This window comes from Sphaerodactylus townsendi, linkage group LG15, assembly GCF_021028975.2.
Source record: "Sphaerodactylus townsendi isolate TG3544 linkage group LG15, MPM_Stown_v2.3, whole genome shotgun sequence".
NCBI classification, from domain to species: Eukaryota; Metazoa; Chordata; class Lepidosauria; order Squamata; family Sphaerodactylidae; genus Sphaerodactylus; species Sphaerodactylus townsendi.
The window spans coordinates 24,513,071-24,525,847 of NC_059439.1; the positions used below are offsets into that span (position 1 = coordinate 24,513,071).

The 12,777-nt window shown below is 64.1% G+C and overlaps 1 protein-coding gene across 1 annotated transcript; it reads right to left on the reverse strand.

Moving 5' to 3' along the window:
• Window positions 1–1,448: 1,448 nt before the first annotated feature.
• On the reverse strand, window positions 1,449–2,381 carry LOC125444246 (olfactory receptor 10A7-like). The gene has a single exon (XM_048516677.1). The coding sequence runs from the start codon at window positions 2,379–2,381 to the stop codon at window positions 1,449–1,451; it is 933 nt and encodes a 310-aa protein (XP_048372634.1).
• Between the last annotated feature and the right edge of the window lie 10,396 nt (window positions 2,382–12,777).

Genomic DNA, 12,777 nt, shown 5'->3' on the forward strand with positions numbered 1-12,777 from the left:
GGTGCTGCGTCTCATCGCCAGGACTCTGGTTGTGGCTGCTCATCTCTCTCATCCAAAATAAATATTTGCATCTTCTTCTCTTTTTTGTTTCTCTTTTTTGGGGAGGGAGGGTGAGGGTGTAAAATATACATTTATCAGCATGATCTATGGTCAGTTTGACTTCGCTTTCTTCACATGTACACACAACAATATGCACATTGCCTGTCCCTTCAGCTGGTGAGTTTCCCCACATTCTGTATAGTTGATAGAACCATCAGGAGGCTTTCTCTGAAAACGTGCTCACCTTGTGGTCAGCTCACCAGTCTTTAGTTGGAGCCATTTTTTTGATGGGCTGTTCAGCTACTGGGAAGCAAATTGATGATGCCAGGGATTGGCAACCTTTAACACCCAAGGAGCCATTTGGCCCCGCCTCCCCAAGCCCCACCCACACCCCCAGCCTCCCCAAGCCCTGCCTTTAGCCAAGCGGGCGGGATAGACAGTGGTGGCAATACCAACAATGGCAAGTTGCACTTGGAACACAGCGAGTGTGCCTCCTTCCCTACCCCTCCTTACTTACTTCCTCCCTCTGGCGTCCTTTCCTCTCCTTCCCAGGCACCAGACAAGGGAAGGAGGGGAAAGGATGCTGGAGGGAGGAAGGAAGGAGGGGGTGGGGAAGGAGGCATGCTCGCTGCGTCCCAAGTGCCATTGTTGGCGTCACCACTGTGGAGCTGCAGTACGAGGACAAAAGAGCCGCATGCAGCTCCGGAGACACTGGTTGTCGATTCCTGGACTATGCTCATCACATGACTAATTGAGCATTAAAAGAATGCAGAGCAAGTGTAGTAATTTGTTCATATTTATTGCCACATAACCTCAGAATAGTCATAGATGCACTTTCCCTTCAACATAATTACCATTGCTCACTGCTCGGCTGTGAATTATATAACCAGTAAGCAAATTCATTGATCTAAATTCTTCAGTTAAGATAGCTAATTCTCAACATGGTTCCATTTGAGAGGGCAGATGAAAGATCAATTGGTTTGGTAGGTGTAAAGGACAGAAGGCAACAGGGAAAGGAGATGCAATTGCCAGGAGGAGGGTAATTGTACACTGGAGGAGGAGGGTAATTGTACACTGAGGGTAATTGTACACTGAGGGGCATACAGGAGGAACTGCAGTACTTCCCACAATTCCTTGTAGCTACTGCAACATTCAATTATGCCTGGATGAGCTGGCACCATTCAATACAGCCATAGCTATTTGGGGGAAGAAATTCCCAGAGGGAGGAATGGAAAACTTAAGATAAGGGATAGATAAAATTATATTAAACTATACAGATTCTAAAGCACTTTTATTCTTTTAGGCTTACACTATTGGCCTTGGATGGCATTATTACTTCGGAAAGGGGGTAAATCAGGTTTCATGATGCTGAGGATATTCAGCCTTGAATAGCTTCATGTCACTGCAGATTATGTGGATAAACCTACTGTCTTCCACAGGGCAGCTTTCACCTCCTTGTTTCTGAGGCTGTATATGATGGGATTCACCATGGGGGTAACCATGGTGTAGAAAATGGAGAGCAATTTGTCATTGGATTGTGGGAATAGATACACTGTCATGGCAGAGCCATAGAACAAAGTTACCACCAGAAGGTGGGAAGAGCATGTGGAGACAGCCTTCTGCCTGCTTTCAGATGAGCTCATCCTCACCACCGCAACAATGATACGAGCATATGAAATGAGGATGAGCATAAATGGTGAAATGATAATGATCACAGTGATAATCAACATGGCTATTTCTATTTGGGAAGTGTCAGCACAAACCAGTCTCAGCACAGGGGGGATATCACAGAAGAAGTGATTGATTTCATTTGGGCCACAGAATGGAGAAGAGAAGGTCAATGTGGTCTGTACAGAGGAAACTGGCAAGCCACTCATCCAAGATCCAACAACAAGTAGAGCACAGGAATATTTGTCCATGATAGTCATGTATCTCAGAGGGTAACACACGGCCACATACCGATCGTATGCCATAACACCTAGGATGTAACACTCTGCACACCCCAGAAGCAGGAAAAAGTACATCTGGACAGCACAACCAATAAAGGAGATCTTATTGTTCCCGGTTACATAATTCGTCAATATTCTGGGCATAGTGATAGAGCTATAGCAAAGCTCCATGAATGAAAGGTTCCGAAGGAAGAAATACATGGGTGTCTGGAGGGCTGGGCTGGACAGCGTGAGGAAAACAATGAGGCCATTTCCCACCAGGGTCAAGGTATAGGCAGTCAAGCAGCAAAGAAAAAAGAGCAACTCTAATAATGGACTTCCTGAAAATCCCAGGAGGTGAAATATGGCCACCCGAGTGCTATTTCCATGTGCTGCCTTCATCCAATAGCTCATCTGTAAAGACAAGAGATTCTTCAAGTAGACCTTTCAAGTCAGAGACCAAAACAAGAGCTAGAAAGTGGTAATTCACCTGGACACAAGCCCAAAGAAGGTTTTGAACATGAAGGTTGTGATCATAAAGGAGAGGTTTAAACTAATGAGTCAAGATTGAACTGTTGTGGGGAAAAATCAGCCACTAGTAAGAGACACCTTGTAAGTGAAATAGGATGAAACCAGTTATGGTGCTTAGAACTATTTTTAAAAGGCTTCCGGGTCAAACCTTATCAAATGTTGAGAAGCTTGATATTGTGGTGTCACAGAGGGCTGCAAATCTGCTGTTTTCTTGTCTCACTTCCAGTTCCCGTTTGATTGGATCTTGAAGATGTTATGAGTGAACGAGGAATCAACCACTGCCTCCTTCCCAATCCATGGAAAATGTGTCAAGAACACAAATTTACATTTCAGCTTCGGTGATTATAGCAGCCTATAGCCTATCTGCAAAGACAAGAGATTCTTCAAGTAGACCTTTCAAGTCAGAGAACAAAACAAGAGCTAGAAAGTGGTCATTCACCTGGACACTAGCCCAAAGAGGCTTTCAAGAGGTCTTGAACATGAAGGTTAGGATCATCAGGAAGAGGTTTAGACTTATGAGTCAAGATTGGACTGTTGCAGAAGAAAATCAGCCACTAGAAAGAGGGTCCCTGTGCAGTAAGACAAAAACAGTTATGGGGTGCAGAACTATAAAAAAAGGCTTTGGGGTCAAGTCTCATCAAATGTTTGAGAAACTTCCTACTGTGGAATCACAGAGGGCTGCAGATCTCCTGTTTCCTTGTCTCACTTCCAGTTTGATTGGATTTTGAAATACGACAGTGTTACGAGAAAAACGAGGAATCAACCATTGCCTCCTTTCCAATTTTGCGTGGATGTCTATACATGTGTCGAGAATACAAATTTACATTTCAGCTTCGGTGACTATAGCAGCCTTCTTTCCCAACTCAACAATCTATTTTTAAAGACTTGTTTTAAATTTTATCATCTGATGAATCTTACATTATCTACCAAATCAGGACTCACAGCTTGTAATTTAATCCTAGGCTATAGGATATTTCCTAATCATTAAGTACCATGGAGTCAAAAGGAGAAGCTGAAAATCCTGTGTTCCTCCCTCTGGGTCAATGATTTAGGATTTTTTGGGGGGTTGGGGGGGAGAACAGTGGGAGCAGCATATGCAGGCTACGACTGCCACTGACTCTAGAAAATGTTGGACATTAGTTTCTGGGGAATCCAAGAACTAAATCATTAGAAATGGTCATTTCAATGTCAATAAGAGCTGTCTCTGTGTATGCTATTTTAGATCTTTGTACAAAGGTAAAAATTGCATACGAACGAGAAGAATTGTCTCCCTATTATGTCCCTTAACAGACAATCTCTCTCGCTATGGGACCATCTGTCTTGTCATGTCCATCTCTCCCATTTTGTCTGTCTTATGTTCCTCGATGGAAACTTCAGCCATCTAGTGAAAATTAGCTCATGATCCCTGGTGTGAAGAAAGTTCAACTGGCCTCAAACAGGGCCAGGATCTTTGCAGCCTTGACTAGGTAGTTTAGCCGTGCATAACATCCTACAAGGGGAGGGAGCGATGTGGTCGATTCTGCACAGCAAGTGTATAATGGGTTGGAGTCGTTACAAAGAAACCTGTTTTCCTTTTTCCCATTCACAGTCGTGCCATGCAAGCAAGGATTTGAACCCATGGAAACAATCCAGGGCCCTTTCTGCATGGGCCTCTATGCGCCCTCACACCGGCAAGAATTCTGCAAGTGTGCGAGCGGCCCCAGCAGAGGCCGGCACAGGAGAGGCGGCTCCGCACGGAGCCACCTGTTCCCCGTCCCTCTCCCACTTACCTCGTCGCTGTTGTCGCCCTGTGGCCTCCTAAGCCCCGCCCATGCTGCCCTCCGACCTCCAGGGGTCGGAGGACAGCGAGGGAGGGTCTTAGGAGGACAGCAGGGCGACGACAGTGACGAGGTAAGTGGGAGAGGGACAGGGAAACAGCGTGTTCCCAGTGGTGCTGTTTGCAACGCGCCGCCGGGAACACACTGTTTACTCAAAACTACCCTTTAAACGGGTGTTTTTGAGGGCGGCCTGACGCCGCCCTGAGGGAGGGGAAGGGGAGCCAGGTTGGCGCTGCTGTGTTTCAGCAGCACCGCCTGTGGGAATGGCGGCCTGGGGACGGCGTTTTTGCCATCCCCAGGCCGCCGTTTTTGGCCCGTGCGGAAAGGGCCCAGGTTTCTTTTGCACCTTTGCATGGAGAACTTATCTTTTTTTAAAAAAATCCTGCAATACATCAATAGTTGTGCAGCCATACCGATACTGTGTTGTATCGTTCATAGGAATGCCCAAATCAAAGACACCACAAATACAATACAATGCATACAGTAAAAACTTCCATAAAGAAAATCAAAGGAAATGCAAAAGGGAGAAAGCAATGTGGATATAAGTCGGGGATGGAGAAAGAAGGATCATTTGACAAGGAAGTCTGAAAAAGGTTCATCAGCATCACAAACGCTACCTTCAGCAATATCTTCCTAGAAGAACAGTGTTCATTCCCGAGAATCTTTGGAATCATTCCACTTGAAAGCTTCCTTCCTGAATGCATCTATTTGCTTTTCAACATCTGGGCACCTGACAAGGAGCTTTGGAATCATTGCACTAGAAAGACATATGAGTCCTTCCCCTTCTTCTTTTATTATTTAGGCGTGGTGGGAAAGCAGCATTATGTTTTCTCTCTCTTTGTAAAATTGTTCAATCATTAATTTTGAGGGAATTAAAATTAATAAATCCCTCTGCAAACCCCAGCAAATCTACAAATCCCTCTGGATTAAAGTCATGGTGCTGTAAGTCAATTACATGACTGTGCTATCTTATTTTCCTGTGTGGAGAAGGAAGAGCTGGCCATCAGCCAGTCTACCTGAGCAACCTACTTCCTAGTCCTAGTGTGAGTCCTAGGTATCTAGAACTTTTTGGCAGATGTTGTTATTCTTATTAGGATTCTCTATACCAGGGGTAGGGAACCTGCGGCTCTCCAGATGTTCAGGAACTACAATTTGGGGGGGTGGGGGGGGGGGGGGGTGGGGGGGGGGGGGGGTGGGGGGGGGGGGGGGTGGGGGGGGGGGGGGGTGGGGGGGGGGGGGGGTGGGGGGGGGGGGGGGTGGGGGGGGGGGGGGGTGGGGGGGGGGGGGGGTGGGGGGGGGGGGGGGTGGGGGGGGGGGGGGGTGGGGGGGGGGGGGGGTGGGGGGGGGGGGGGGTGGGGGGGGGGGGGGGTGGGGGGGGGGGGGGGTGGGGGGGGGGGGGGGTGGGGGGGGGGGGGGGTGGGGGGGGGGGGGGGTGGGGGGGGGGGGGGGTGGGGGGGGGGGGGGGTGGGGGGGGGGGGGGGTGGGGGGGGGGGGGGGTGGGGGGGGGGGGGGGTGGGGGGGGGGGGGGGTGGGGGGGGGGGGGGGTGGGGGGGGGGGGGGGTGGGGGGGGGGGGGGGTGGGGGGGGGGGGGGGTGGGGGGGGGGGGGGGTGGGGGGGGGGGGGGGTGGGGGGGGGGGGGGGTGGGGGGGGGGGGGGGTGGGGGGGGGGGGGGGTGGGGGGGGGGGGGGGTGGGGGGGGGGGGGGGTGGGGGGGGGGGGGGGTGGGGGGGGGGGGGGGTGGGGGGGGGGGGGGGTGGGGGGGGGGGGGGGTGGGGGGGGGGGGGGGTGGGGGGGGGGGGGGGTGGGGGGGGGGGGGGGTGGGGGGGGGGGGGGGTGGGGGGGGGGGGGGGTGGGGGGGGGGGGGGGTGGGGGGGGGGGGGGGTGGGGGGGGGGGGGGGTGGGGGGGGGGGGGGGTGGGGGGGGGGGGGGGTGGGGGGGGGGGGGGGTGGGGGGGGGGGGGGGTGGGGGGGGGGGGGGGTGGGGGGGGGGGGGGGTGGGGGGGGGGGGGGGTGGGGGGGGGGGGGGGTGGGGGGGGGGGGGGGTGGGGGGGGGGGGGGGTGGGGGGGGGGGGGGGTGGGGGGGGGGGGGGGTGGGGGGGGGGGGGGGTGGGGGGGGGGGGGGGTGGGGGGGGGGGGGGGTGGGGGGGGGGGGGGGTGGGGGGGGGGGGGGGTGGGGGGGGGGGGGGGTGGGGGGGGGGGGGGGTGGGGGGGGGGGGGGGTGGGGGGGGGGGGGGGTGGGGGGGGGGGGGGGTGGGGGGGGGGGGGGGTGGGGGGGGGGGGGGGTGGGGGGGGGGGGGGGTGGGGGGGGGGGGGGGTGGGGGGGGGGGGGGGTGGGGGGGGGGGGGGGTGGGGGGGGGGGGGGGTGGGGGGGGGGGGGGGTGGGGGGGGGGGGGGGTGGGGGGGGGGGGGGGTGGGGGGGGGGGGGGGTGGGGGGGGGGGGGGGTGGGGGGGGGGGGGGGTGGGGGGGGGGGGGGGTGGGGGGGGGGGGGGGTGGGGGGGGGGGGGGGTGGGGGGGGGGGGGGGTGGGGGGGGGGGGGGGTGGGGGGGGGGGGGGGTGGGGGGGGGGGGGGGTGGGGGGGGGGGGGGGTGGGGGGGGGGGGGGGTGGGGGGGGGGGGGGGTGGGGGGGGGGGGGGGTGGGGGGGGGGGGGGGTGGGGGGGGGGGGGGGTGGGGGGGGGGGGGGGTGGGGGGGGGGGGGGGTGGGGGGGGGGGGGGGTGGGGGGGGGGGGGGGTGGGGGGGGGGGGGGGTGGGGGGGGGGGGGGGTGGGGGGGGGGGGGGGTGGGGGGGGGGGGGGGTGGGGGGGGGGGGGGGTGGGGGGGGGGGGGGGTGGGGGGGGGGGGGGGTGGGGGGGGGGGGGGGTGGGGGGGGGGGGGGGTGGGGGGGGGGGGGGGTGGGGGGGGGGGGGGGTGGGGGGGGGGGGGGGTGGGGGGGGGGGGGGGTGGGGGGGGGGGGGGGTGGGGGGGGGGGGGGGTGGGGGGGGGGGGGGGTGGGGGGGGGGGGGGGTGGGGGGGGGGGGGGGTGGGGGGGGGGGGGGGTGGGGGGGGGGGGGGGTGGGGGGGGGGGGGGGTGGGGGGGGGGGGGGGTGGGGGGGGGGGGGGGTGGGGGGGGGGGGGGGTGGGGGGGGGGGGGGGTGGGGGGGGGGGGGGGTGGGGGGGGGGGGGGGTGGGGGGGGGGGGGGGTGGGGGGGGGGGGGGGTGGGGGGGGGGGGGGGTGGGGGGGGGGGGGGGTGGGGGGGGGGGGGGGTGGGGGGGGGGGGGGGTGGGGGGGGGGGGGGGTGGGGGGGGGGGGGGGTGGGGGGGGGGGGGGGTGGGGGGGGGGGGGGGTGGGGGGGGGGGGGGGTGGGGGGGGGGGGGGGTGGGGGGGGGGGGGGGTGGGGGGGGGGGGGGGTGGGGGGGGGGGGGGGTGGGGGGGGGGGGGGGTGGGGGGGGGGGGGGGTGGGGGGGGGGGGGGGTGGGGGGGGGGGGGGGTGGGGGGGGGGGGGGGTGGGGGGGGGGGGGGGTGGGGGGGGGGGGGGGTGGGGGGGGGGGGGGGTGGGGGGGGGGGGGGGTGGGGGGGGGGGGGGGTGGGGGGGGGGGGGGGTGGGGGGGGGGGGGGGTGGGGGGGGGGGGGGGTGGGGGGGGGGGGGGGTGGGGGGGGGGGGGGGTGGGGGGGGGGGGGGGTGGGGGGGGGGGGGGGTGGGGGGGGGGGGGGGTGGGGGGGGGGGGGGGTGGGGGGGGGGGGGGGTGGGGGGGGGGGGGGGTGGGGGGGGGGGGGGGTGGGGGGGGGGGGGGGTGGGGGGGGGGGGGGGTGGGGGGGGGGGGGGGTGGGGGGGGGGGGGGGTGGGGGGGGGGGGGGGTGGGGGGGGGGGGGGGTGGGGGGGGGGGGGGGTGGGGGGGGGGGGGGGTGGGGGGGGGGGGGGGTGGGGGGGGGGGGGGGTGGGGGGGGGGGGGGGTGGGGGGGGGGGGGGGTGGGGGGGGGGGGGGGTGGGGGGGGGGGGGGGTGGGGGGGGGGGGGGGTGGGGGGGGGGGGGGGTGGGGGGGGGGGGGGGTGGGGGGGGGGGGGGGTGGGGGGGGGGGGGGGTGGGGGGGGGGGGGGGTGGGGGGGGGGGGGGGTGGGGGGGGGGGGGGGTGGGGGGGGGGGGGGGTGGGGGGGGGGGGGGGTGGGGGGGGGGGGGGGTGGGGGGGGGGGGGGGTGGGGGGGGGGGGGGGTGGGGGGGGGGGGGGGTGGGGGGGGGGGGGGGTGGGGGGGGGGGGGGGTGGGGGGGGGGGGGGGTGGGGGGGGGGGGGGGTGGGGGGGGGGGGGGGTGGGGGGGGGGGGGGGTGGGGGGGGGGGGGGGTGGGGGGGGGGGGGGGTGGGGGGGGGGGGGGGTGGGGGGGGGGGGGGGTGGGGGGGGGGGGGGGTGGGGGGGGGGGGGGGTGGGGGGGGGGGGGGGTGGGGGGGGGGGGGGGTGGGGGGGGGGGGGGGTGGGGGGGGGGGGGGGTGGGGGGGGGGGGGGGTGGGGGGGGGGGGGGGTGGGGGGGGGGGGGGGTGGGGGGGGGGGGGGGTGGGGGGGGGGGGGGGTGGGGGGGGGGGGGGGTGGGGGGGGGGGGGGGTGGGGGGGGGGGGGGGTGGGGGGGGGGGGGGGTGGGGGGGGGGGGGGGTGGGGGGGGGGGGGGGTGGGGGGGGGGGGGGGTGGGGGGGGGGGGGGGTGGGGGGGGGGGGGGGTGGGGGGGGGGGGGGGTGGGGGGGGGGGGGGGTGGGGGGGGGGGGGGGTGGGGGGGGGGGGGGGTGGGGGGGGGGGGGGGTGGGGGGGGGGGGGGGTGGGGGGGGGGGGGGGTGGGGGGGGGGGGGGGTGGGGGGGGGGGGGGGTGGGGGGGGGGGGGGGTGGGGGGGGGGGGGGGTGGGGGGGGGGGGGGGTGGGGGGGGGGGGGGGTGGGGGGGGGGGGGGGTGGGGGGGGGGGGGGGTGGGGGGGGGGGGGGGTGGGGGGGGGGGGGGGTGGGGGGGGGGGGGGGTGGGGGGGGGGGGGGGTGGGGGGGGGGGGGGGTGGGGGGGGGGGGGGGTGGGGGGGGGGGGGGGTGGGGGGGGGGGGGGGTGGGGGGGGGGGGGGGTGGGGGGGGGGGGGGGTGGGGGGGGGGGGGGGTGGGGGGGGGGGGGGGTGGGGGGGGGGGGGGGTGGGGGGGGGGGGGGGTGGGGGGGGGGGGGGGTGGGGGGGGGGGGGGGTGGGGGGGGGGGGGGGTGGGGGGGGGGGGGGGTGGGGGGGGGGGGGGGTGGGGGGGGGGGGGGGTGGGGGGGGGGGGGGGTGGGGGGGGGGGGGGGTGGGGGGGGGGGGGGGTGGGGGGGGGGGGGGGTGGGGGGGGGGGGGGGTGGGGGGGGGGGGGGGTGGGGGGGGGGGGGGGTGGGGGGGGGGGGGGGTGGGGGGGGGGGGGGGTGGGGGGGGGGGGGGGTGGGGGGGGGGGGGGGTGGGGGGGGGGGGGGGTGGGGGGGGGGGGGGGTGGGGGGGGGGGGGGGTGGGGGGGGGGGGGGGTGGGGGGGGGGGGGGGTGGGGGGGGGGGGGGGTGGGGGGGGGGGGGGGTGGGGGGGGGGGGGGGTGGGGGGGGGGGGGGGTGGGGGGGGGGGGGGGTGGGGGGGGGGGGGGGTGGGGGGGGGGGGGGGTGGGGGGGGGGGGGGGTGGGGGGGGGGGGGGGTGGGGGGGGGGGGGGGTGGGGGGGGGGGGGGGTGGGGGGGGGGGGGGGTGGGGGGGGGGGGGGGTGGGGGGGGGGGGGGGTGGGGGGGGGGGGGGGTGGGGGGGGGGGGGGGTGGGGGGGGGGGGGGGTGGGGGGGGGGGGGGGTGGGGGGGGGGGGGGGTGGGGGGGGGGGGGGGTGGGGGGGGGGGGGGGTGGGGGGGGGGGGGGGTGGGGGGGGGGGGGGGTGGGGGGGGGGGGGGGTGGGGGGGGGGGGGGGTGGGGGGGGGGGGGGGTGGGGGGGGGGGGGGGTGGGGGGGGGGGGGGGTGGGGGGGGGGGGGGGTGGGGGGGGGGGGGGGTGGGGGGGGGGGGGGGTGGGGGGGGGGGGGGGTGGGGGGGGGGGGGGGTGGGGGGGGGGGGGGGTGGGGGGGGGGGGGGGTGGGGGGGGGGGGGGGTGGGGGGGGGGGGGGGTGGGGGGGGGGGGGGGTGGGGGGGGGGGGGGGTGGGGGGGGGGGGGGGTGGGGGGGGGGGGGGGTGGCCAATTGGCCATGCTGGCAGGGGCTGATGGGAATTGTAGTCCATAACATCTGGAGTGCCAAAGGTTCGCCACCACTGCCCTAGACTGTCTATGATAAATTGTACTGGATTAGGGGTTATGATTCCCCACAAAGGAGAACTATATCATGTGTAGAAAAGCAAGGAGGGACCTGGTAGTGAGAGACCTGTAGCCAAGAAGCTGAGATGATCTCTGATTATGCACAAGGTGTCTGCCACGTGATGGTCGTTGCAGCAAGATTTCTTGTATGGACATATTTCCTCAAGTTCCACGTTCACTTTCCATTCTCTCCATGGAGCTTTTCCTGCCCTCGAGCTTCCTTCATTTTGGAGACTGCTAGGGCTTCTGTCTAATGCAGAGGTCTGCAACCTGAGGCTCTCCAGATGTTCATGAACTACAATTCCCATCAGCCCCTGCCAGCATGACCAATTGGTCATGTTGGCAGGGGCTGATGGGAATTGTAGTTCATGAACATCTGGAGAGCCTCAGGTTGCAGACCTCTGGTCTAATGGACAACATATGGGTTGGGTATATTTAGCTTGTTTTTTTCAAACTCACCCAGTTGTCCTGTTTCTACAGCTCCTGTGCCATGCAGCTTTTCTCCATGCAGGTCCCATGATCTTCAGCATAGCCTTTTGGGTTACTTCCTTTTTCACCAGTGGAAAAACTAGTTGCCTCCAACTCATGATTCTACTTTCCCCCTTTTGGGTTTGGTTGCTTTCTAATCATTTTGAACCCCGTAGTGGTGTTGGATGCTTCATGAGACCCCCAAACTTGCTAGTTATATATGTCCCTTGTCCCCAATATGGAGAGCAGAGTGCTAAAGAAAAAGTGCAGAGGTGATCCATTTTTCCCCACCATTCTTTACATTACTTACAATCATTTCTATATTAAACAAAAAACAAGTATGGATAATGACTGTGGTTCTCTGTTTCAGATGTGGATGATTGCATCAAGTGCCCAGAAGATCAGTACCCTAACAGGAACAAAGATCAGTGCATCCCCAAAATTATAACTTTCCTGTCCTATCAAGAGCCCTTGGGGATGGTTTTGGTTTCCATTGCTATTTTCTTTGTTGCGATCACAAGTATGATGATACAGATATTTTTTAAAAACTGGGACACGCCCATTGTCAAAGCTAACAATCGGAGCCTCACCTGCGTTCTTCTCATGTCCATTCTGCTTTGCTACTTTTCTTCCCTGCTACTCATTGGCAAGCCGGGCAAGGTATCCTGCCTTCTCCGCCAATCGGCCTTTGGCATCATTTTCTCCATTGCTGTTTCCTGCCTGTTTGCAAAAACAGTCACTGTCATCTTGGCCTTCATGGCAACGCAGCCTGGGAACTTGATTAGGAAATGGTTTATGAGAAACATTTCCAGCTCCATTGTCCTTTCCAGCTCCGTCATTCAAGTGGGCATTTGCCTTGCATGGTTGTTGACTTCTCCTCCTTTCCCAGATGCTGATATGCACACACAGGTTGGACAAATCATAATGAAATGTAATGAAGGCTCTGTTACCATGTTCTATAGTGTCCTGGCCTACATTGGCTTTCTGGCCACTATCAGCTTCACTGTCGCTTTCCCAGCCCGAAAACTGCCAGATGCTTTCAACGAAGCCAAATTCATCACCTTCAGCTTGCTGATCTTTTGCAGTGTTTGGATATCTTTTATTCCGGCTTATTTGAGCACCAAGGGGAAAAACACAGTAGCTGTTGAAGCCTTTGCCATCTTGGCCTCCAACACGGGAATCCTGGCTTGCATCTTTCTCCCCAAATGGTACATTTTAGTTCTGAGGCCTGATCTCAACTCCCGGAAGCTACTTAGGCAGAAATAGAATTATTAACTTTGCACTAAAAACCGGGAAACGTTTTAGATTCAGTGATCAATTCATTCTTCTAAAATTTAAGTGCTTCTCATAGCCCCCCCCCCCTCCGGCCAGGCCATTAAACATGGGTATAAGACAGTAAAAAACCTGGGTTTCTTGGGAGGGGGTAACTTCATACAGATCCCACCCTTAAACCAAGTCTGCCCCGTGTTATCTCCCCAAACTGGGTTTTTTTAGATTGCATTATTTGCGACTCTTTTCAAAAACCCCAAGTTGCAGCTGCCATGAGGATCTGAAGCCACGAAGCCGAAATTTGTCACTAATGAAATTTCTCATAATTTTGTGTCTCTTAACTCTTTGTACTTGATTTACGCTAACAAAGGTTGACTGACAGAGGTCTGTTACACACAGAATGGTAAAAAGAACCATTTTGGGGGGCGGGGAACTTCGCACAGATTCCACCC